The sequence below is a fragment of the Rhinichthys klamathensis genome, unplaced genomic scaffold, assembly GCF_029890125.1.
Source record: "Rhinichthys klamathensis goyatoka isolate OS25496 unplaced genomic scaffold, OSU_Roscu_1.1 h1tg000275l_1, whole genome shotgun sequence".
NCBI lineage: Eukaryota > Metazoa > Chordata > Actinopteri > Cypriniformes > Leuciscidae > Rhinichthys > Rhinichthys klamathensis.
The window spans coordinates 3,423,437-3,450,357 of NW_026606794.1; the positions used below are offsets into that span (position 1 = coordinate 3,423,437).

The following is a 26,921-nucleotide window of genomic DNA, read 5'->3' on the forward strand; positions in this document are numbered from 1 at the left end:
AAAATATATTGGTTGAGCTTATTAAAACAACAGCAGTGTGCAAATGTTTATCAGATGAGACTGCTTCAGTGGAAGATTGTTTAATTGCTGTTAGTAATGCAGTTGGTGTGTTGAACATCTTGTTTGCAGCGAGAATGAACAAGGCAGTTATTTTTCTGAGGGAAACATCTATGGTTTTGATTTGGTTGATCCGGTTTTGCTGCTGTCTAACCCCTCGAAAAAAGTTATCCTTTCCCTTTATCCTTTTATGGCAAGATCAAAATGCTTCTGCTTGGTTTAAACCCCCCAGAATTAAAGCATATCATGTCATTCAGATGTCACACATTCGTGATTTTAAATGCTGAATTTCAAAACCTGGAAGTTGCTGTAAAACTGATATTGAATTGGAAAGATTATACGATCTTTATCATTGTTGATTCAATGAAATGCTTCACTTGCAGGAAACAGGTTCATGTGAGACAATCGTGTCCTTTGAATATGAAGGCTGAAAAAGGAGAAGGAGGGTAATTCCGTAACAGAACAGGTGAATACTTCTCTGGATAATAATAATGCAGAAAATATTGATAAAGATGAAACCACTGCTTTACCTAACAGTGGAGAGGGTTTTTAGAACTTTTTTAGAATTCTTTGAGAGAGGAAAGATTAAATTTCCCATCTTTAAGTCAGCAGTTTACTGTACATAGCAGGGGTGCCCTAGTGGAAAAAAGAGAAAGCTCTTGAACAAGAAATCTTTGGACAAAACAGTCATAGTACTACATTTTCATTCACAGTACTATTCTCAGTACTACTTTCATTTCCACTGATCCTTCTGAAATGAATATATTTCTTCTATGCAGCTTACAAGGCAAAACAAAGGTCACCCGTCTAAATGATATGGGTTTTCCTACTGCTTTTTTCTTTGGACTTGGAAAAAAAGCCAAGAGAGTGTCAACTGAAACTTCCAGATAGAAGAGAATCAACAGCACAAACGGAAATGAATGCTTTTGCTATTTCTTTTTATGAAGATGTATACCTTTCTGAGGCATATAATGGAGTAGAAGCTGATGTACTTCTGAGTGACTTAGCACAATTATCTAAGGACAAGATGGATCTTGATAGTCCTTTGACAATGGCTGAACTTTCGAGAGCTGTCCAGGAGTTGAATTCCGGAAAGTCACCTGGTTTGGATGGTCTTCCAGCTGAGTTTAATAAGGCTTTTTGGAAGTTAATTGCTCAGGACTGTATAATGTTTTATTGGAAAGTATTTAAATAGAGACCCTTCCTCTAACCTTCCGGGTTTTAACTTTAATCCCCCAAAAAGGAGACCTTGGCTGTTTGAAGAACTGGCGTCCCTTCTCCTTGCTTGCTGTGTGTTGATCTCAAAATCTTTTCAAAAGCCTTAACCAACAGAATGAAGGGCTGTATAGAAACTGTAATTTATAACGATCAGTCTTTACTATATCCCTTACCGAACTATATTTGACAACCTTTTTTTGGTTAGAGACATTATTACAGTGGCAAAAAACTGGTCTTCTCTCTTTGGACCAAGAAAAAGCCTTTGATAGAGTGGACTATCATTATTGATTTAAGACTCTTGAGGCTTTTGGATTTGGTCATCATTTTGTGTCCTTTATTAAGCTCATGTATAGTGATATTTATAACATATTAAGAGTAAATGGCACATTAACAAGGCCCTTTTCAGTGACGAGGAATAAGACAAGGGTGTCCTCTCTCAGGTTCACTCTATGCTATTTCTGTTGAGACTTTTTTTTAAGTCTGCTGAGAAAAAGACTGCAGTAATGTCCTTGGCAGCCCTAGAATTATAGCATATCAGATGATGTAAATCTGATAATTAGGAATTCAAATGATACCGATAGTATAATTTTATGTTTGAATATTTTTCAGAAAGCACATCTGCATTTATAAATTGGGAAAAACAACTTTTTGTTGATGGGAGACTGGCATAGGACCTCATCAGTTGCCAAAGCAGTGTTAATGGTCCGAGGATGTTTTAAAAGTTCTTGGCATTTATTTTGGAACTGACCAGTATATGGAAAAGAACTGGGAAGGAATGGTTGACCGGGTTATTGGTCAAATTCAAAAGTGGAAGTGGATTCTCTCACAGCTCATATAGAGGACGATGCCTGGTAATTATTAATCTGGCAGCTTCAATGATGTGGCATAAGGTTACAGTGCTTTTAAAGGTTCAAAGAGCATTTGTTGTTGTTGTTGTTTTGGAATGGCCAACATTGGCTTCCTCCTGGGGTGCTCTAACTTCCCTTTACAGAGTGAGGTCAAGGCCTTATACATGTTGCAGCAATGAGACTATAAATATTGCAAAAACTATGTAGCTACTACTTTGATTGTATGCCATGGATTGATAAAGATCTTGGAGGACCAAGATCTTTACAAAGAGATATTTTTAATTGAGAAGCCTTATGTTGAAAATGTGTATTGTTCTCTTTTTAAATTTGATGTATCAATTTTTTCAATCATAGAGTTGGTTCAAATTTTCAAAAGTGGGTGATGAAAATTATGATGTTCAGAACCTTTGTTTTCCCCTGTATTCACTTCATTTATATATTATTCTTTAATTAATGGCTTGATATCTAAGACATTTCCTGCATTAAAAGTTGTCCCAAAAATTAAATATTGAAGAGATTTTTTGTATGTATTTAAGTTTTAAGTATGGTGGTTTTAAGTTTAAGATTTAAGTATGGTGAAGAAAACGGTTTATCATATTTGTGTTAAATCAGCACACGATCAGTCGAGGTATAGGATGGATACTATATGGAGGACTTGCCTTTCTGTGCTAATTTGACTAATTTTAATGTAAATCCCTGATGGAGGCTGTTGTATATGCCTAAGAAATGTGGAGATCTACAGTGGAGAATACTTCAGTGTGTTGGCTACAAACATCTTTGTTTCTAAATTTAATAGAATTGTTTTACTCGAATATTCTTTCTGTAAGGCTTCTGACACTGTGTTTCATTTATTTTGTTAGAGTTCAATGCTGGTTCCACTTGTTGTACTCTTGGAAAAACTAATTATTTTCTTTTTACAAATACCCTTTTTATTTTTGGTTGTAAAACAGTCGAGGAGCGAACAGTGTGTGCTTGTCAATTTTTTTTTTTAAAGGGCTAAACCAAGTTAGAATTTAGGTAGCTATTTAAGTGGCATATAACAAATTGATAATGTACTTTTTTTATGAATGGGTGTCCCTTATTTTGCCACACTGAAGGTGGCAACTCTAGTGACAACCGAAAACAACTTATAAGTAAAAAAGGAGCTCTTAGTTGTCAACAAATGATTTCATCAGTTATTCACTAAATGAATTGAAGGTGACTGCAAGTACAAGAACTGTGAAAATGAAAGCAATAACATAGAAATTATGAAATAATGTATTCATGTTGCAGTGCATTGTTGGGAACTCAGTATTGTTATCAAATCAACAACTTCCTCTGTTCTCAAGTTCGTCAGAAACGCAGAAAACAAGTCACAGCAAAGGTGCTTACTCTGTTTAACACACGCTGGATGGCTGGCAGCGCTTCCTAATGTATAATCTTATCAAGTTTTCTCAAATTAATCTGAGCAATGAATTTAAACACCATCAGAATAAAGAATCAAACTGCAAAAAATCACATAGTGAACCCACTGTCTCTACAACTTCCTCTGCTTTCTCGTAGGTATGTGCCATCCCTTATTATATTTATATTTGTTTATTTTAAATATATTTTGAGATGTGTTTTTTATTTGTAAAATTATTTAATTTCCTTTATAATATTTCCATTGATGTTTTAGTTTTTATTCATTTATTCGCTTTGCTCAGTTCTGTCCCGTTTTGTTTACACTGATTTTGATGTAAGTGATTCATGTAGTGTATATATTATAGTATACTATAGTATATATTCATATTTGAATGATGTTTTATTAACAAAGTTCAGGAGGATCACGTTCAAATGATCTACCCACTCAGCACGAGACGGGGCATATCACCTATGTTCTTCGACAGTTTCACCCTGACTCCTCACTCTCGGCTGGTTCCTGTCCCACTCAGGGGTGATTACTCTGGGTTCAGGCCAAATTCCGACCTCTAGCCCTCCCCTCAGAGAGCACACGCAATATGCATACTCTTTTATTCTATCCGATTATTTGTGTGAAGTCGTGAAACAATCAAAGTTCTGTGTATTTAAAAAAAATTTTTATTTCAACCTAAAACCATTTTAAACATGATTTTGTTAAATCTGTAGTACAATTAAAGGTTCTCTAAGCGATGTCGGGTGACGTCACTTCTTGTTGACGTTTAAAGTATTGTCAAACAAAACGGAGGCTAGCTAGACCCTCCCTCCTCCTCATCCGCGCACTAACCCCCCAAACCCCGCCCCCAAGTCCTTCTTGTCGGTGATTGGCTGGAACTGTTTGTCATGTTTCGTGGAGCGGGTTAGCCCAGTTTGTTTTTGTTGCTGTTTGTGGAGCCTGGGCTGTCTACAGAGATCGAGTTTCTTTACAGTGTGTTCAGGGGACAGGCAGCCAGCGGTTAGTGAGGAGATGTTTGCTGTATGTGACAACAAATGTTTTGGCCTAAAAAACGCGTGACATCACTTAGAGCACCTTTAACATACAGTTTTTAATGACACTATGTGAATTAATTTGTCACACTACTATTTCAGTATACCTCAGTATTTCGGGGGGGGGGGGGGGGGGGGACGGGAGTTATTGTTACTTGTCAACTACACACATAAGCAGTGCTTTTTAAACTTGTGTCCGTTAAACACGTAAGTTTAAAATATTCAAACTGACCCCCCAGCGTGAGTTTTTCAAGGCGACCGTTATTTAGAACTTGTCACTTTAATGTTTCCATGGTGACGCGTCATTGCTTGTCACGTGACACAGCGCAACCACAACACAGCGCTGAATGAATGATGATCTGCTTTTATGTCATTTTTCCTTTTTTATTAAAAATATTCACAAATGTATTAGCAATTTTCAAATTTGCAATTTGCAATTTTCCGATTGTCAAATATGTGCAAGTGGATGGGTTTTGTTGTTTAAACATCTTTATAACGATCGCGTTAGTTGAGCTGTATGCACAATGGGCGGCGCCATTTTAGTTGTTTTACAGTTCAGAGAATCGGATCTGTTGGATTTACAACACGTCAATTCCTCCACTTCTCACGAAATACATGAAAGTAAGTGGCCGGTGAACTGGGAGAAGAATAGGCTCAAATGTAAAGCTACTTACACAATGTGTATCTGATATGAATAAAACGTGTCGTCTTATTATAATGGAAAGGATTATTATTGCCGCTTCCATAGACATCAGTATGTATTTTACAAACTCAAAATCATTGTTTGTGATGGTATGTGTATTAAAATGTCTGAAACCTAAAATAAACATGATGTGGTTGAAAACACTCAATAGTTGTGATATATGACAGCACTGAGGGCGTCTGTCTCTGGCTCAGCGCCAGCCAACGCGCGAAAGCACGTTTGAATTTAGCAGTTGATCACGTGATGCACTGACCGTTCTAATCACACCGGTGTGATCGTACGCTTTAGGGACCAGCCAAGACTGATCACACCGGTGTGATCGTACGCTCTAGGGACCAGCCAAGACTGATCACACCGGTGTGATCGTAGCATGAAAGGGTTAAAGTCCATTAACATACTAATGGGGCCCATTTTCATGACTCACAAACCCACAGGCCGGGACTGACTTTGGGGATACACAAGGCAAAAAAAGATCGGTGCTGCGTCCCAATTCGCATACTATCCGTCCTAAATAGTATTCGAAAATAGAATTGACCCTTCGCTAAGCCACGCCCGAAAACCGCCACTGGCCAATCGTGGCTTAGCAACCGTAACTAGGCGCGGGAGGTCTGTCAAGCTTTCGAGCGAGGCAAACATGCCGACGCGTTGTGTGTATGGATTGTGCAAATCTGATACCCGGTATTCTAAAAGTTTGGACGGTGGGGGTGGCATTTTTTCTATTCCCGAAACCTAAAAGCCAAAGGGGAGAAATCCCGGTCGTGGATCAAGCAGTGTGGAGACCCATTCACAACTAAATGACGACAGGATTAACAAAAAAAACCCTGCCTATTGCTTGGAAATAATGGCGGTTCTTTGTTCATAATGCATATATTTGAACGTAAAATGAGACGATTAAAGGCAAGACGGAGGCTCACTGACATACTTTAAAATATGTTTCAGCATTGTGTTAATCGACGGCGGACGGCCTACTAACGTTAACTTTAACTTACCCCTGTAACTTTACCCCAATCCGATCGCGGCTCTCCCGGTGTTAGATTGATGGATAAGCTGTTTGATTTAAATTGATTTGATATTAGATTATTTTCACATTTCACTTACTCTGCTGTGCATGAACATAGCTGTTCAATTTGTGTGTTTCCCATTTGAATGGTCTGCTAAGGAGGCGGCTGCTGCTTGCGCTGGGACCTAACGTTATAGGCTTTAGCTTTAATTTTGATGAAATTATTCTCTAATCGGTTGCATATTATGTCGTTGATATATCCCTCGAATGCATACTGCTGTCCCTTTTGTCTTGCTCTCTCAGATATTTCACTTGTTCGCCAAAAATGACTAAATATCTCCTTGGGAATGTCTGACACCGGTGCATTCACACTAGAGGTCTTCACGGGTCCACTTGGATCCGAAAACCCGAGGTCCGACCCGAGACCCGAACGGGTTCGGGTCCAAAACTCCGACGAGTGTCTCGGACATGGGTCGGGTTCGGTATTAGTGGCCTCGGGTCTCGGGTAATTTAAAATAAATATGCCTTTTCCAAATGGACCCGAGAAGACCCGAATTCTTTTAAACTATGTTGGGCATTTAAGAAAATTGCAGTATTTAAAACAACTCTATGACACCGTTCTCTCACTTTTTCTAAGTGAGAGAGCGAATCCGCGCTTCTACGTGCAAATGGGCTATAAGCATAAGCACGGTTGACTCCGCATTTATTTACTCAGTTGCTCGCTCCACATAAACCAACCCCTCCCTTTGCCAAGAAGAACTAGTGCGCCATCATGTGGATGGATGTTTGACTAAATGCAAGTATTTGAATTGTCGTTTAGCCAGGCCTGTCAATCAATTTTAAAAATACGCGACACTGTCAGAAAACCATGGAGGCAATAACAGAAATTGCGAAAAATGTCAGGGAAAACGAATGGTGGTTCTAATCATCGTATGGACCGGTAAATAACATTATGCCAAATTTTATAGGACGTAATGGGTTACAGTGATGTGTGATTGACATTTTAGCACTTCAGCGCGCTTACACTTGCGCGTCTATGTTAAGTGCATTTTTGAGAAACGCAGGGCTGCAGGCTGTGCACAATGTAAATGCCGTTTACGTTCGGGTCCAGTCGGGTTCTAAAGGAAATGCCGTCAGGTCGGGTCGGACTCGGGTCTAATTTTATCGGGTCTGTCTCGGGTCGGGTTTTTCTTTAAAAAAAATAATTTATGCACGTCGGGTTCGGGTAAGTAGTGATTCGGGTCGGGTACAGTTTTTAGGACCCGAGAAGACCTGTAATTCACACTGTAATAGACGTGGCAGCCGCGAAAGCTTGACAGGCGTAGCAACAGTAACTAAGGAGTGCGGGGCTTAGCGAAGGGTCAATTAGTACGTCCCAAATCGCGTAGTATGTTGAAATGAGTGTCCCAAAGAGACCCGGGTGGTCTACTATATCCGGTCAGAATCCTAAGTGCAGATCGATGCGCACTCTAACGGCTGATATTGCCCACAACCCATCGCGCGTTGGACGAGGATTCGGGTAGAACTACAAACACAAGTGAAAAGTGTTGAAAAACTACAGACATGGAGGACGCGCGAGTCCCGCGGTTATGTAGAGAGGTTTATGCTGGGTACACCAAAAGATAATCGGGCTGATTTTGGGCCGATTTCCCCCCTTCCGACAATCCTAGCTATGTCCCGATTATCTTGATGGTTCTACAGATTATCTTATCAGATTCTCCCTTGGTGTGAGATGTGTTAAGAGTGTCCGAACCTGCTCGGAAGAACGTCGGAGGCGCCCCGATCGCGAATCGTAAATATTCAACATGTTGAATATTACGATCGGAAATCCTGATGTGTGGGGGGAACCCCGAGGACAAACGCGCGCTCGCTCTGGAGATTATCATGTGAAACGAAACAATATCCAATCAGAAAGCGAGATGACGGAAGACGGAAGCATAATAAACGCAGTCATGGCGCAGCACAAAGTGAAATTGATGTGGGCAGCAGAGATGGAGGATCAGCTTGTTGATTTGTGGCAACAGCACAAATGTTTGTACAACGTGTGGTGTAAAACCTACCATAATAGATTGGACAAGGAGAAGAGTTGGTCAGAAATAGCTTCTGCAATATTAGAGAGAGAGAGAGACGGAAAATTAACCATGTTTTTATTATAGGCGTATTGAACATTTGTATAACCAAATAAATGCTATAGTTAGAATTTTCCTCATGTGTGTGGTCTTTCACATTTTGAAAATCTTATAAGATGTAAAAAATCTTTTGGTGTGTACCCAGCATTAGATAAAGGGGTTTGAGTGATTAATTATCAGTATCTAACCTGACGAAAATGTATTTGTTCAATGTTGTCCACATTATATTGCATCTGCAGCATTGTGAACTTTTGCAAAGATACGTTTAGCCATTAACTTTTAAATGCATTATTATATTCAAATTCCAAACACATGAGGAGAGTCTCGGCATGAAAGACCCATAACTAGCAGATGAACGTGCGACAACAATAGCTGGGTTTCAGTCACGTGATTATGATGACGCGCGAAATTCAGATGGAGGGCAGGGAGTGAAGAGCGCAATGGACGAGATGGAGGAAAGTCAGTACTGTACTACTTTACACGCTATTACAAGAGAAAGAAGTAAACAAAAAAATCAATGTTGAACGTGATCCTTGCGTTATGAACAGGAGCAATTTTTCAACTGAATTGAAAGATTTTCCTGCCATCGAGGCGGTAGATATCAGCAACTACCTCGTCTTACAGACATACTTTGACTTTACAAATTTCGGAAACGTTACACTTTACACAAACATAGCCCCTTAAGTTGTATCGCCTTTGATGAAGTGATCACGGCACACACGGGCATTTTCCCATTCGGCTCCTCCCGACCGCAGACGTAGGTTTACAAGCCGTTTTCCCGGAGTTTTTCGGTCAATTTCTTGCATTTTCCCCCCTTATGAACAACAACTTTTGGTACACGATAAAAACTCCTCGTGGTTTGATCGATTTAAGTAACCATAAACGACGCAAAACATAGGCATTTTGAGTTTGTTATAGTGCTTTCTAAATACAGCAAATCACTTCCTGCCCTCCATTTGCATTTCGCGCCATGGCAACGCAGTGGCGTGACGTCATATGAAAACAAGCTATTCTCTCCAAAATGGTAAGAAATTATATTAGATTGAATGGAGGATTTTAACTGTGACGAGATGATTGACAAGGCAGTTTATGGTGACAGGATGCACGCGACAGATCTGTCCGTTAAAGATGACGAAGTAGTATGTCCCAAAGCTTGCCTACTCTTTTGCTACACACTCAAAAGTATGTACTTTTTCTTCACAAAAAGAGTACATACTTTTAGGGCGTAGTATAAGTTGGCGAATTGGGACGCAGCACGGGAAACACTGCATTAGCTTAAACCTGGTATACCGATCTTTATGATGTTGTTTTGTTATATTGTCTTTTCATTCCATGTTCCGGATGTGGACCAATAAGAAACGAAATGTAAAAAATATTGAGAGTTTTTTTCCCCCGATTCTTATGCACTCAGCTATATGGTAGTTGAATATGTAATACGGCCATTGAAAGCTGAGGTAATTTGCTTGGTTTTTGAACAGACCCTGTGGTGCTATTTGAAGCACTGGCCCTCTACTAGTCACTTATTTAGAGATCCATACTGAGTTAAGAGAATATGCTTTGATTATGACACTACATGCACCTTTAGAAGATTTAAGAGTAGATTTGCAACAAAGAAACCTATCATGTATGTTTACAGGAAATGGAGACTCTGAGGACAGAGTTTCACATAGTACAGTAGATTACTTGTACTTTCTGTAAGTGCAGAGCAGCTTATAGACCGGCACACATCCCCGTGAATATAAATGAAGGACCTCCACAGGTGCTCTATGGTGTAAAGCTTTGTGCATGCATATGTGTGAAGGCATGGAAGAGTGATTAATGAATGTTGTTTTATTAAAGCTGTAGGCTGTAAGTGGGTTAGCCGGCTTTCTGATTAAATAAACGGACACAATTTATATGAACTACAAACTATAACCTTTTCTATCTGTTAAGTTGTTCTGACATTATGTATACAAATTGTGTTTGGTTCAAATTGTGGCTGATTCAATTATTTTTGTTCTTTGAGGTCTAAGATTGTACTAAAATAAACATTATATATGATGTTGTTGTTGCCTATAGCCTACATCTGTATATCAGAATGAAAAGATGGATACATTAGACGTTTTTATACGAGTGTGTTACACTGGTGAAATTGCTGAGATTCAAGACTAGTACTCCATCTTGTGGCTATATACAGTAGCTTAAACCAATAGGCCAGTGTTTGGCTGGTTAGCATGTTTGCTTTTTTTTTTTTTTTTTTTTTTAAAGCAACATTTAAATGTCCAATATTTCTTTATATTGTGGTAAACCTTTTTTCAGTGAGTGACTGTTTTTTGACGGCTCTTAAAAGCACGAAAATGACTTAGCCAGTCTGCTGCCTGGCACTTCACAGCTCAGCATTGTCACTTGGGATTGTGTGTAGTCTTGTCCTGTGATCAATGAATCAGCTTTGTCAGCATGTCAGGAAATCATTTTCCTGCAGCCAATGAGCAAAAATGGCAGAATTAAAATGACACACTGTAGCCTACTCATGTCCAGGGTAATGGACAACAGCCTTTGAGGTGAATGGGAATGCTAATTGCTATTGCTAGGTATTGGCATGATTGATATTGGCATGATTGTTTGATATTGATTATCTATCTATCTATCTATCTATCTATCTATCTATCTATCTATCTATCTATCTATCTATCTATCTATCTATCTATCTATCTATCTATCTATCTATCTATCTATCTATCTATCTATCTATCTATCTATCTACAGTGACATTAATAAGAAATGTTTCATGAGCAGCAAATCAGCATATTGAATGACTTCTGAAGGATCATGTGACACTGAAGACTCATTCTAATTCAATAATTCAGAAAATTCATCTTTGCCATCACAGGAATAAATTACATTTTAAAATATAGCCTATTAAAATAGAAAACTGTTATTTTAAATTGCAGTAATATTTTACAATATTATGTTTTTTACTGTACTTGTAATCCAATAAATGTAGCTTTTGAGCATAAGAGACTTCTTTTGCAAACATAAAAAAAATATTACCAACCCCAAACTTTTGAACGGTAATGTATTTATTTTTTCATATACATAAATTTCAGTGTCCTCTTGGAATTTATATGTCTGAAATTGAATTCCATGGTACAATGTTAATTTAGCAGAATACAGGACAAAAACTGATGATCAAGGAGGTCATTTCATATTATTTTCCACTAGATGTCAGTGTAAATCCGTTCATTGAACTCCATAGCATGTGGCTTGTTGAATTAATGAATACCAACTGGATGCTTTCCAAAATGTATCTGTTTTTATATCTATGATTGGTTGTATTTTTTCTATATGGAAGTATAATGTATAGATTGTAAATACAGACAGATTTATATCAGCATGGGCAGTTAACAAAGTCATGTTGCTCTGCATGGCTTTTCTCTCTGTTGTCGTGTTGCCTCTGCAGTGTAGTGATAAGGGATCTCCTTTCATAGCTCATTGGCGTATGCGAGTACGACTACAAAAGCAGAGCTGAGGGCTGCACAGCACATGATGTGCTTCATATGCTGACACTGTGTTCCATTTTGTTCTGGCTTTTTTTTGGCAGTAATTAGTCTCTTGTTGCTATGGCAGTGCTTGTGTTAGATGAAGCAGCCAGACGTTGAAAAGACGTCATGTCATTAGTAGCAGTCGCGACAGTGTGAAACGCAGACACACTCACAGACAAGCGTGCGTAATCACAGAAATGTCATAAAGTAACCTGTAATATTGGAACGGTGTAATACTTGGGATTCTTTGGTCCTCATTCAGTGCTATTTAAGAAGGATTAGATGTGGTATTTTGGTCCTGTAATTAAACGTGCCACCAGAAGCAGCGTATTTATGGGGGGAAAAAAATAATTTAGACATGTGTATTAATTATCTCGCAAAACGGGACAGGCGAACAGACTTTAACCAATCTTTAATCAAAGGGTGGACATGTCCTGCTCTGCTCATTTATAATGGCAATTTATAATGGTTCATTTATGAACAATTTTTGGTAACTGAAATAAAAAAGCAATCATATAGAAATATTAGACGATATACTTCAACTAAATGATAAATGCTGCCTCGGTAATTAACTGAAATAAAATAAGTTTGAGATGAAATGCTAGCATTACTAAAACTGAAAACAAAAATAAAATGAAAACTGACAATTTTAATATACAAGAATTGATTTCTTGTATATGAGTGTATATTGAAAATATAATAAATACTATAATATTATATAAGATAATATTAAAATAACTGTGGCATGTCAGTATTGTTTCAGTGAAGTTGGGCTGTAACAGACTTTACTGTCCACCATGGGGTGCTAGAAATATTTTCACATAAGGACAGGAGAGTGTTTGTGAAGATGACAAACTTAATTTTAAAATACCGTCTTTAACTTTATCTACTAATAGTGATAATGTAATCATAGTAAAAAAGAAAATAATATTATTACTAATCTTTAACATGACCTTCATACTTCATAGTTCAGTCAAATAATCTGCTTCACTGAATCGTCATTCTTTTTGAATTTTCACAATATCACAATAATTGAATCTTCTTAGAGTACCTTTTGTTTGTCATCACCTGTTTGACGTAATTACATTACCTTGACAACCATGCACACATAGATGTTACCATGGTAACTAAAATTAGCGGCACCTTGGAGTGGCTCTTCTTTGTACTTGCCAAGTCAAAAAAAAAAAAGATTAGGTTCACAAGGTAGACAAGCAAGGGCAACGTTGTATGTTTCCATATATATTTTCAGAATTAATCACGTAACCTTTCGCCGCTTCTGTCCTTTCAGGTAGCAGGTTTCTGCCGGATCTTCATCTCAACCAGACACCTCCATCTGTCACAATCGACTGCATCTTCCTTCTCTAAGCCACACCACTCCATGTCTGTCTTGATGGTGTCTTTCCAGCGGTGCTTCGGCCTTCCCCTCTTTCTCTTTCCTCCTACTTGCGTCTCCACGGCTCTCCTTATGTCCGCCTCTTCGTCTCTCCGGCACACTTGTCCAAACCACTGTAGCCTTCTTTTCCTCATCAGATCTTGTATTGGCATTACTTGTGCTTGCTTCCTTATCTCTTCTTCATTAGTTTGGTGTTCCTCTAGACTTATTCCAAGACAGTACATCAGCATCCGCATCTCACAGGATCCTATCTTGTCCGCCAGGTTTCCTGTTATGGGCCATGTCTCACTTCCGTATAATAGGGTCCTATAGATGAGTGTTTTTAACTTTGTTGGTATTTTCTTATTGCACAGAACTCCTGTCAGCTCCCTCCATCTATTCCATGCTTTGCTTATCCTCAACTCTACCATCCTCAACTCTACCTTATTTGTTGGGGAAGATTTGCATGCTTTGTGCTGTCATACTCTCTTAATCTTAGGGTGTATTCACACCAGGAAAGTCCGATAGTTCACTTGCTTTGGTCCGGACCAAATAATTTTTTTTTGTTTTTTTTTGGTACGGTTCGCATTCACACTGCTCTTTTTGCAAGTGAACCAAAATTTGTAAACAAAACCACACGTGTGCTAAGGTTGTCCATTCATTGGACAAGGATTCTCAAGTAGGGAAATCAGGAAGTGCAAAAAAGGCTCAGCATGGAGACATTTCGTACTGCAATATTTGTAATTTTACTAATTTTGTGTTATTCTGTACAAACGCAATATGAAGAAACTGCGCAGAAGACGGATAAGGTATAACGTTTTCATTCATAGAGAGGGGCTATGTTCACACATTCAAATAATGAGATTCTTATTGTATATACTGCTAACAAGTGCTGTCAATGTTAACGCTTGCGATTAAGTTTGTCCAGTTTAACGCAGCATCATCCTTGTATTGTAACTATCGTTACATTATATGAACTGCAAAAGCTTTTTTTGCATCTATGCGCGATTAGACTGAAGAGAACGCTCTGTATTTGAATGTCCTGATGCACACACTCATTCATTCATTCCATTCCAATGATGCACACACGACGCCCAGAAAGACGCGCAACAGTATCGTGTGGCCAGACAGCGCGCCGGAATGGAATTCTCTTTCGCACTTATAACACAACAACAATAACACAAACCATTATGCCAAAATCTCCGACTACGGAAGCCTGTTAACTCAAAGGCGCAGTGCTTTCTTGCAATTGGGTCGGTTCATGTTCACACCGTAAACGAACCGTACCAGAGTTCGTTTGGAACCGTACCGAGACCACCTCTTCAGCTGGGTCTCGGTTCGGTTGTTTGGTCCGCACCCGAGTTCGATTGCTGTATTCACACCTGCCCAAAAGGTCCGCACCAAGGGGGGAAACGAACTAGAGTTCAATTCAATCGAACCAAACAAGGCAGGTGTGAATACACCCTTATACTCTCTTCTCTTCCAGTAGGTGGCAGGTGTTTGGTCTTGCTTCTGCTTCGCTTCAGTCCAGTTCCTTCTAGTTTTTCCCTCCATATCTCCAGTCTCCTCTCTAATTCCTCATCCTCATCACTTATAACAACGGCATCCGCAAACAGCATTGCCCAGGGTGTCTCCTCTCGTATATCTTCCGTGATCACATCCATAATTATTATGAATAGTAGTGGGCTGAGTGCTGAACCTGGGTGCAGTCCAACCACAATCTCCATCTCCTTTGTCTCTCCAACATTGGTAATAACCTGCGTCGTGCAGTCCTTGTACATATCTTTGATATCAATGTATATCTCTGGGACCTGTCTTAACCTGATGCAGTGCCATATCAGGTCTCTTGGTATAGTGTCGTATGCTTTTTCCAGGTCTATGAACACCATGTGTAGCTCCTTGTTAAATTCTCTATATTTCTCCTGTAGCATCCTCAGGCAGAGCTCACGGGCTCGATGGTCGATTTTCCTTTCTGGAATCCATATTGGTTGTCGCTGATCTGGACTATGCGTCTTATTCTCGCTTCTATCACCCTCTCCCATAACTTGAGAGAGTTGCTGAGGAGCTTAATTCCTCTGTAATTTCCACTTTCCTTTAATTCAGAATTAATCACATAATCTATGATAATTGGATACTGTCCCAGTGGAGTATTGATAAGAAAAACATTTCATTCATCACATGGTCTCATATTGATATTTTGATAGTTTGGTATTCGTCCATTGCTTTGAGCAAAGATGTTTGATTGATTGAGCACTACCAGAGACAAATAACTGTAGTCCCTTTTCCTCTTTTGGATTTTGACTTGGACATTTTGAGCATAGGTTATTAAAGGGATACTCCACCGTTTTTTCATATTAAACTATGTTATTCCCTTAACTAAGACGAGTTGATGCCAACCACCTCCACGTTTTCCCTATTTAAATACAGTTACACGAGTAGTGTAACTCGACCTAGGACGGTGACACAAAATAAAACGTAAAGTGGATAACTATATTGTATGGCGGAATACCACAGCAAGTGCTTGGGAGCACTTCGACTCGGTGCATATACACTACCGTTCAAAAGTTTGGGGTCAGTGAGAATTTTATTTTTATTTTTTGGAGGAAAGAAATCAATACTTAATTTGATCTAAAGTGACAGTAAAGACATTTATAATGTTACAAAAGATTCTATTTCAAACAAATGCTGTTCTTTTGAACTTCCTATTCATCAATGAATCCAAAAAAAAAAAAAATGTACAACTGACAGACCAACAACTGTTTCAACATTGATAATAATAATAAATGTTTCTTGAGCATCAAATCCTCATATTATACTGATTTGTGAAGGATCATTTGACACTGAAGACACTGACACTGGTGATGCTGAAAATTCAGCTTTGATCACAGGAATAAATTACACTTTACTATATATTCACACAGAAAACAGCTGATTTACACTGGAATAATATTTAATACTATAACTGATTTGTGTTGTATTTTTAATCAAATAAGAGCAGCCATGGTTAGCAGAAGAGAATTCTTTTAAAAGTATTTAAAATCGTACCGACCCCAAACTTTTGAACGGTAGTGTATATCTATGGACTCGGCGCAGTAATATCATCACTCCGGAGAGTGAGAGGGGGAGAGGACTTTTCACGAGTGATGATATTACTGCGCCGAGTCGAAGTGCTCCCAAGCACTTGCTGTGGTATTCCGCCATACAATATAGTTATCCATTTTACACGCTTAGAAAAGCGCAACGTTTTATTTTGTGTCACCGTCCTAGGTCGAGTTACACTGCTCGAGTAACTGTATTTAAATAGGGAAAACGTGGAGGTGTTTGGTCGCTTCTCTGCTTGGCCCATATTGAATGAACTGGGCTAGTTAAGTGCTATCAAAGTGTCTCGCGCGCCAGAGCGATTGAGTGCACGCACTGAGACGACAGAGGTGTGTATCAACTCATCTTAGTTAAGTGAATAACATGAAAAAACAGTGGAGTATCCCTTTAAGGTCACTGGTCATCACCTCACTACTACTAGTCACTATATCGTTCACTAATAAGACTCTTTATTTGGTTAAAGTCTTAAATCATCTTAAAAGGCCTCAAATTAAATCCCACTGCGTGTGTGGATTGCACTGACAGTGAAAAATGAAGGTAATTTTAGCTGTGGCATTTCGGAGAGCTGTGTGGTTGTCAGATGATATCACTGAGGTAGATTCAGATTCAAAGCATTTTGTGATGTTTTCCTACACTAAAGAGGAATGATGCATGACACAGTGCTCATCACTCACCCCTGCAAACACATTTACTAGCTGTGTATCTAGAACCTGGAATTATTGTAATTCTGAACATGTTTTAGTTTTCTGTTTATTTTTTTATTTAACCACCAGTATGTCATTTAGCCACTGCAGATCCTTCATGAAAATCAAGACACATTGGGATCCACATTGTTTAGTCATCTTTTGCTACAGTTATCAGAATGACAGATGGGATCTCTCCAGGTCTACTGCACCAGTGGCTTGACCATGCTGACGTTTTCAACCTCAGATCACTCTCGATGTATGCGCATGTTTCAGCATGGTGCTGGAGTGGAGCTGGGGAATTGTGGACTGCAGTGAGGCTGAGTTGCTTAAAAGTGTGGAGAGTAGTGCATCACCTTGTGCCTTCTGGTTCATGCACCTGCGCTTTGCACGACTGCCACAGCTGCTGTGTGTTACGCTGCTCTTTTGATGAAATGGAAATTAACTTTCATTTAAAATTCTGAGCGTTCTGGACACTGGAATGAGAGAAGAAAGCCAAGTACTGTTACAGCTTCAGTTGACTTGTTCATTTTTTCAGCTACTAGAAATAGTATGTTAGGTGTGACAAAAAATAAATTGAATCGGAAAACTATTATTGCATTCATATCATACCTCAGGAGACTTGATTGAGTCTCGGTTGTATGTTTCTTTTACTGAAAGTATCAGCTTTGTCTCTGATGTTTCTCATGATATTTCTTTGGAGAAATGAAAATAAACACATGAGACAATTGTTGACATCATACAGAAAGAGTATAGCACAGAACGTAATGTGTGTAATTATTATAATGTGTGTAATTAAATAGTAATAGTGCGAAAAATGTGTATATATATATATCATTTTCACTCACACTTTTACTATTTAATTCTAAGGACTGGTGTGTTTACATAACTATCAGTCTACATTGTGAAATGCAACCCCATTTGGAGCACTAGTAATCCAGATTTGGTAATCTGAAAAAGTGTGTATCTGGATCAGGGTGATCCAATCCTTGCTTTCAAATCTAAATTTTGGCTTTGAAAAACCAGCACAAAAGTAAAGATTACCTGGTCTTGGATAGCAAAACATGGTGTTTCCAAATCTAGATTATTCTGATCCAGATTAAACTTTTTTTTGAACAACTAGGCCCTGGACATTAAATATTTTCCAGATAATATTTTAAACACACACACACACACACACATATATATATAATGGGTCTTTGTTCATGAAAATACAAAAGTTCCCCTCAAAAGTTTGAGGTCATATACCTTAAAAAAACAAATTATACTTTTATTCGGCAAGGATGCATTAAATTGATCACGTATTTAAGCAAACAAAAAATGTATTAAGCAGCACACCACAATTTCAATAATATTAATATTTTATAATATTAATAATATTAAGAAAAGTTTCTCGAGCAATAAATCAGCATAATAGAAGGATTATTTCTGCTTCACCCCTAAATTAGCATGAATGGATGTCCAGCCATAAGAGTTGGCATGGCATCATACTTGCCTTCAAGCATATATACTCATTCATACACATTACATAAGTTCTGTTGCAGAACTAGGGCGAGTGCTTGTGCGTAGTCATTAACCCTGAGGTTCCAGACATCCTTGTGTGTCTCTTCCTCTTGTCTGAACTACTGCACTAAAGTATTTGTTTGTGAATGTTCATTTTACTTGTCTGGGAGTGTCAAGCACTGCTTTAGCTTGGCATCCATTTCATTGCGTCTTCAGTCCCTGTACATCACCTGAAAACTCCATGAGCTTCTCTGAAAATCAGTTAGCTCAGTCAGAACAAATGGCACCAATGATGATCCTATTCAAAGCATCCTATTCAAAGCATCCCATTTCGATGTCTTATGCTATCAAAAACATTCATCTTAATTATCCCAAATTGATATCAAAAGGCTTTTGCATGTCAGTCATGATCTCACAATGTACGGAGTACTTTGCAGAAAAACAAATTAGATATGAGAGCTACAGTGTAAGGGAAGTTTATTGGTCATACGAATTTGGAACCACATGACGGTCAGTGAATGATGACAGAACATATATGATTTTTAAAAATGCAATAGCGAATAGTCTGTTCATACTCACTTCCCTAAGGAACATCTCTGGCTTAGTAGCCATGTCATAGTGCTCTCCAGAGCTGAAACATGTTTCTAATCTGGGCATATTAACCTGAAGCTCTGCTCCACTAAATGAAATGAATGAGGGAGCATGCGATTTGGGATAAAGACTTGGCCTCGTTAAGAGAGCTAATGTAGACCCTTTGTTGAATTGTCACCATTCAGACAGAACATCTTACAGTGTTCACAAAATAACCATATTATGCACTTATTAAATGCAGTGGCAGTTACTTAAAATTCTAAAACTACAAATTTTAAAACTATAAATGTCACAGAGCATTTGCAAACTTGAACTGGTAGCATGAAGGCTGACTTTGATATTAAATTGATTTTTTTTAATTATCGTATAAATATCTGACTGTGTGTTGTAAAGAAAGTAATGGCAGAGCTGTGAAGCCATATAAAAGAGAAAATTAATCTTGTCTGTCTGTTAGGGAAACATTTCAGTCTTAGGTTTTAGTATATCATCAAGTATTTGTTGCCATTCTCATTCATTTTTTATTAAATATTAAATATTTTTAATGATAGCTGCATTGCTGTTATAAATTTTAATAGTAAAAAAAATAGTAAATGGTATTACAGATAAAATTATTTTGATTCAAGCAAAACCTCATGCATTTTCTGTTGGATAAGTAGTTGTATGATCAAATTCATCTAATAATACATTTTTAAATGAAATTAAGTCCCTTTGGAGAAAATTAATTGTTGACAAAAAAGGAATTTGAGATTTACAAGGTCTAACTTGACCTAGAACTCCTATAGGTGAACATGTTTTTGATCCTGAGCTGTAATGTAAAAGTGGACAGACAGGGAAAAATACACACATTCCACACAGTTTAAGAGCCCTGTTAAAACAAATCAGGTACTGGCGAAAATATCTACTATATAACAAAATATTTCCTTGCAAAATGTTTGATTTCAGCAGAAGACTTTTTTCAGCATTTGAATATTTAGAGGTTAAATATTTAGAGGTTAAAGGTGCCCTAGAATGTTTTTTTGTATTATTTTATAATGTTTCCTGGGTTGCCCTTATAATGTTAGTATGTTTTTTAGATCAAAAATAGTCATAATTTAGAAATAAAAGGCATTTTTCCTAGCCTGATTTTAGCCTCTGATTTGAACGCTGTTTGAAGGGGCGTGTCTGCTGTGTGTAACCAGCCTCTGCTGTGATTGGCTGACATGCTTGCATATGAAATAGCAATGTATTACATTTGAAACTCTCTCGAATAATTTTACTACAGCTATTATACGTTTTTACTATTACAGCTATCGAGATTAACGAATCGTGAGATGTTTTTAAAGTATTTAGATCTATTCCCATCACATACAATGTGTGTTAAAACGCGAAAGGCGAAGCTTGAATTAAAGGGTATGTCCCTTTTTGGCTAATGTACTTTCAAGATGGAGGGGCAACATGGCGACCGACATTAGAACCCCTTACCCGTATGTATTTTCAATGGCATATTATACACTCACGAGAATACTTTATTACTTGAACGAAGTAAATATACATTAATGAGCACATATTTTTTTGAAAGAACTAAGTGTTTTTAGCTAAGAATAAACTAAAAAAGTTACACAGTGTAGCTTTAAGTAAGAAGGAGAAAACAATGGTGTTTGAGACTCACTGTATGTCATGTCCATGTACTGAACTCTTGTTATTTAACTATGCCAAGATAAATTCAATTTCACATTCTAGGGCACCTTTAATGCAGAAAGATGCTTTCTGCTGCCAGACTATGTAGTTATCAGCAGAAGCTAATGCAGCCATGCTAAACTTGTAGACAGAATTGGAAATGCTGAAGTACTTTCTGGTTTTGTATTTTTCAATACTTACACCTCCTCTTTTATCATGAGTATGTGAGTCTCTTTTATCATGAGTAATCTGTGAATGAGATCTAAATGTCACCCTATAGACGAGACTGCAGACCATCAGCCAACATTTCTCGTACTTCCTCTTTGCCCTTCCCCATCTCTCGCCACTCTTCACCACATAAAGATTTACTCCTCCGTTTGGAATAAAGACTCCTCTGTTTGCATAGACCCTCCTCTACAAACTGCACAGCTGCCCATTTGGGATTTCCAGCCACTGCCAAGGCAATCTCAATTAGGTGTCAGTAAATATTTATCCTCAAAATTATAGCAGTGATGACAAAAGGTCATTGAGAACCGCTGCCGTCTGACTGTTTTTTTAATGAAGAGGTCATTAGATTGTTTTAGATTAGAACTGATGGGCTTGAAATCACTTGTGGTTCTGTGATCCAGTTTCTGCTTAAATCTGTGAGCCATTTACATAAAACGAGGAGAGAGAAAGCCTTGAAGAGTATCATGGAGGTTTAGTTTAACTTTGTATTGATTCCTGTAATTTCATTAAAAAAACACAACCTAGGAGTGAATGGAACATCAATTGATCCCCCAATTAAAATGGAAATCCTTGGGATTGGTTTAAGGTAGTGTGCAGAAGCAGGAATATATAATGTAATCAAAGGGGATGTCAGGATGTGTCGTCAGATGTGCTGCCTGCAAAATCACTTCACTAGCACTCAAGATGAGAGTGAAGACTCTTCACCTCCCTATATATCGCCTGTCCTTCTGCACAGTAACCATCTTATTTCAAATCATTGGTCTGCAGATCCAAGAAAACCACAGAACCCCATGACTTATTATTATTATTCAATTCTACTGATAATAATAATACAAAATAATAATGATTTGCAAATGTTTATTATTATTATTATTATACTTTCTTTTCAATTTTGAATACAAAAAGAGCAAAATCTTAATATAAATCCTAAATTTAACTGGTAGCCAATGCTTAGAGGTCAGAATATGTGAAAGTGATTTTTTTGTGTGCAATTTGACAGTCAAAAGAGCATTAAAAAAACCATTTTGCTATACACACACTCACTTGTCAATGACAGTGTCATTTGATCAGAATAATAAAGAAAGATCTTACATTCACATACTCGCCCACACACAAAGCGGTGTAGATTTATGTTCATTCATCGGCGACCGTTGGCACCTCGTGACCTGCATGGCTAATGGAGTCTCTGCATTATTAACAAAGCTCCTCATACTGTGGCTCTGCAGCTGCCCGCACGCCGCCCTTGGCAATGCTAGCTAGCCCCATGCTACACAGAGACCCCCTGTCATATCTTCTCAGCACTGAAGCGCTACAGTGCATCAAAAAAGCCAATAACTACTTTGCATGTGTGCCAGTGTCACACTTTATTGACTACCTTTTGGACTTGGCCAATCGAGTTAGTGGCGTGTGCGTGCTGTTAGCTCAGCTTGATGGGGGGCTACATAATTTTAGGCACGGTGGCCGTAGGTTTCACTAATAGATCTGCCCAGGCGATGAGCTCGGTATAGTGTGACTTCAAATAGCTTGCAGTAGCATCAAATATTTACCAGCCATGCTGCTTTTCCACCTGCTCTCCTTCTGCTGGAGCGTAGCGGAGTGCGTGTGATCCAGCAACATACCACTGTGTTCGCTGTTTTTGACCGCTGCTAGGAAGAGTGTTGACCTCGGTTCCCGGGCAGGGACGGTTTGCTGGTCTCTGATGAACAACTTTGGCCACAGAATATGTGGCGTGATAGTATCAGTTTCTTTTTTGAGCACCAGTTGAGAACAGGGCAGATGTTCTGCTGGTCTTTGGCTTCAGTTCTTTTGTCTGAAAGCAAAATGTGACTTCCTTTCAGAGAGATATAATAAAATGGTGTACTGTGGCCCAAATCAATATAACTGCATTGATTTGAGTTCCTTTTTTCAGGTAAATGTTTGAAAGGTAAATGTTGGAAATCAGATGTATTTGTGTAAGTGTTGATGGTCTCATACTCCGATAACAAGAAATACAAAGCTGCCTTTGGGAAATTGATGTTTCTTAGAGCGGTCAGAGCTCCTTCTGAGAAGTAAACCTATATAAAATACTGTCAATGATACTCAATACTCAAGTAAATGGCTCTCTTTGTGAATGGGCAATTGAATCATTGGTTCACCCGATTGATTCACTCAAAACGTGGATTCATTCAGAAATTAAACGCAACAGTTCTGCTCTTGCTCTATAGGTAATATTTTCGTTGGCAAAACTGAACAAAAGCAGACAATATTGTGTCTAAAATATAACACAATATTAACTTCTTATTTATTGAACTATTGTAATAAATCAATATCACATTTGCACTGCTATTGGGGACAAAACATCACTTGAGTGATATGGTACTTGTTACTCGTGTGATATTACTTAACTATATCATGATATAAATATGAGACAGAAACTCATAAAGGGCCATTTTTGCCCTGATATCTTGAATTTTAAGGGCATTCTAACTGCATTCGAGATGCTACATCATGCAGTGGGTTGTTGCTCTGCTTCATGTTCGTCACCAATCATTTTATCAGAGAGAAGTCTGTCTTTTTCACCTGAAGATCCAGTTAGGATATTTTGATTAAACATTACAATTAAACATTATGACATCACAAAAATGTGGAAAATGAAACGTATATTCACAATGCAATCAATAGCATGCATTTAAAAAAGTAGATAGGGTGAATTTTCATTTCATTCTAATGTCTCTACTTAATTTCAGCTGTTTTCTGACATGCTTTTTTATTCAATATTTTTTTTGTCCACGTCAGTTTATCAATTTCAGCCGCCGCTTTGCATTGCATAAAATGTACCCTAAACAAATTGTGATTGATTGCTTTACATGTCATACATCATACTCTTCCTGTCTGAGCAGGCCAGAATAAGTTACGATATGGACCAGACCTTTTGCCTGTTAGTCAAATGTGCTGCTACATGAAACTTGTGTATAAGCGTGGTTCTTTCCTGAAATAATGTGCTCCAGTTTTACTTGTTTCCTTGTTGATTTTACTTACACTCTAAAAAATGCTGGGTTGTTTCAACCCAAATTTGGGTCAAATATGGACAAACTTTTTACAAAAACAAAAATTGTATTTAAAAATGTAACCCAATGGCTGGATTTGTCCATATTTGACCCAAATTTGGGTTGAAACAACCCAGCATTTTTTAGAGTGTATATTCTGATTTATATTAACAGCAAAAACAACATGCGCACAAAGCGCCAGGAGCATTTTATTGGTCAAGGGAGAGTGCGCCTGAGCCATGAGCTAAATCAACATGACTAAGTGTGACACTGAGGAAGATGAGGGAGTCCAGAGGAAAGATGAGAAAGCTGATATACAGTAAAACAGAATACGCTTCAGGCTGCTTGAGGATATTACAGAGAAACACGAAGGCTCGCAGGAGTGCGCTTGAGACAAATACGGAAGGACAAATAACCATAGGAAGCTGAAGAAAATCGTTTTTCATTTAGGAACCACTTAAATGGTTTGCTTAAATCCAGCAGAAATATTGCAGCAGAAGTCATGTAGCGTTCTCGAAATCTGAATATCATTTTGACATTTTAGCATTAAAATACAATATCCACAATAGTGATGAGTTAATTTACCCTTGTTCTTGGCGGCAGCTGATGAAGGCCGTTGCGTGATAATGCTGATATTAAAATATGTTCATGAAGTCATACCCTCATTCAGCTGAGTGAAGTACCAAGGGGACTAAAAAAAAAGCGCAAAGCCAATAAACAAAGACAAAATGGTGTGCTGAGTTTGGATTCAGCATGTTAAATCAAAGACAATTACAACTGCGCTGCTCTGTCCCATGTTAATGAGCCCAGCTCTGAATAAAGGGATGAATAAATCATGGTTCAGAAAACACATTTGAGGCTCCCGCTTTTCAGAGCCTTGTGTGTGTGTGTGTGTGTGTGTGTGTGTGTGTGTGTTTGTTGATAGACCAGCGGAGCATCGCAACAAACATCAAAGCAGCTAGACAAAAGGGATTCACTCTTATATGTTCTCCAATTCTTAGGGCCGTGTGTGTTATAATGACAGTGGTCTGAAAGAGAGATAGAGAGAGCGCAAACGAGAGAGAGAGAGAGAAAAGGGAGGGAATAAAGCAGTCGGTACAAGGCGCAGTTGAGGAGAGCAAGAGCCACAGTATACAGAGCAGCATATAAGACGATGACGAGAGACACGCAGTGAAGGTGAACGGAAGAATAAAACACGAGGGATTGTGAACAAGCAGAAAAAAACGGTGCATGACGAGGGAACTGGATTCACAGCAAGGCAGCTGAGTCCGGCTCATTATGAAAAGGATCCGTTGCAGACTGCAGGCAGGGTTGTGTGAATGGAAGAGACACTAGATCTGTAGATAGCGGAGACAGAAGTGCAGGGGATGGTTGGGTTGCATGAGCTCTGTTGTTGGCATCACTGCTGCTGTCCTACACCGCTACACTCGAAACCCTTTCAACACCCTCAGATATGAGCTCCAAACACTCATCGGACTGGATCCCTTACAGGTACATCTGTTTATCGGTGAGCTTGCATGTGTTTGGTTGGAGAAGATATATGTGATAGGGGATCGAGGATGATGAATGGATAATGCTGGCAGGGCTGCAAAGGTGACAAAGGTGATTCTCTCGTCCTTGTACTCTTGGGTTTCTCATGCAGCACGCAGAGCTACATAGTATGTGAGTAGTTGTGTAGTTGTTTCTGAGGTTTTTGTTTATATCAGCTGGTCTGATATAATATCTATTACAGGGCTATAACGATAAAGATGGGCCGATGGCTACCGGAGCCAGTTGACGTTACTGTCACTGCTGCATTATCACTATACCTTATCTTATGACTGTTTATGTATGTTTTTTTATGCTTTCAGAACTTTTTGAAACAATTTTGAGACTAAAATGCTATTTAGCTGGCTAGCATAGATACAATTTTGTTGAGATTGTGAGAATTTGATGGATAAGTTAGAATGGGTAACGTTTTAGTTACGTTTTGTGCTATTGTGGTATATTTTCCAAAAAGGTGTGAATTTATAGTTTTTATAATAAATATAGCTGCTGCATTTATTTGATCAAACATACATTAAAACAGGAATATTGTAACAATCTATATAACTGTTTTCTATTTTAATATATTTTAAAATGAAACTATCCATCACTTCAGTCTTCAGTGTTACATGATTCTGAAATCAGTCTAATATGCTGATTTGGTGCTCAAGAAATATTAATTTTTTAGCAATGTTGAAAACAGTTGTGCTGCTTAATATTTTTGTGAAAACTGGATTATTTGATGAATAGAAAATTCAAAAGAACAGCATTTATTTAACAGCATTGTAAACTTATTTACTGTCACTTTTTATCCGTTTAATGCACTCTTGCTGAATATTATTAATATATTTAAAGAAAAATCTTTTAAACGGTAGTGTTAATATGTATTATTTTAATTCCATATTTTCCCTAATATGGCTAATATCTCATCATTAAAAATTCTTTGCATATATTTTGCTTTATATTTTTACTGACTTGTATTTCCATCTGGTTTGGTGGTCAGTGATTATCACTGTATATATGAACATAGCCATGCTTTTGGTTTATGTTTGCTGTTGGAGGCAGTCTTGCTGCTGCCTCATTGTCATGGCTGCACTGCCTCCTCTTCTCTCTCATTGGCTCTTGGTTGCTATAAGTTACAAGCCTACTTTCCTCCACTCTTTCTTTGAAAGATTACATTAGGGAGCACTTGCCGCTTGTTGCAGGGAGCTAAAGGTACCGCTCAATCTACCCTGGAGGGTCTAAGGCTGTCTCTATGGGAGTGTGTTTTGTTTGTGAAGATCTGCCCTCTCCCACACCCCAGTTTCCTGTGTGTGAGGTCTGTGATTGTGACCTGAAT

General features: G+C 38.2%; 1 protein-coding gene across 4 annotated transcripts in view; it reads left to right on the forward strand.

Moving 5' to 3' along the window:
* The window catches only part of tub (TUB bipartite transcription factor), a 125,897-nt gene that overhangs the window by 37,839 nt on the left and 61,137 nt on the right, over window positions 1-26,921 (forward strand). Inside the window, exon 1 of one of the 4 annotated variants that reach the window (XM_056268527.1) lies at window positions 25,139-25,549. The exons of the other annotated variants lie outside the window; for them this stretch is intronic. Coding sequence (XP_056124502.1) covers window positions 25,512-25,549 — 38 coding nt within the window. The 5' untranslated portion in view covers window positions 25,139-25,511. Of the gene's footprint in view, window positions 1-25,138; window positions 25,550-26,921 lie in introns of those variants that run through there. 4 annotated transcript variants of the gene reach the window in all.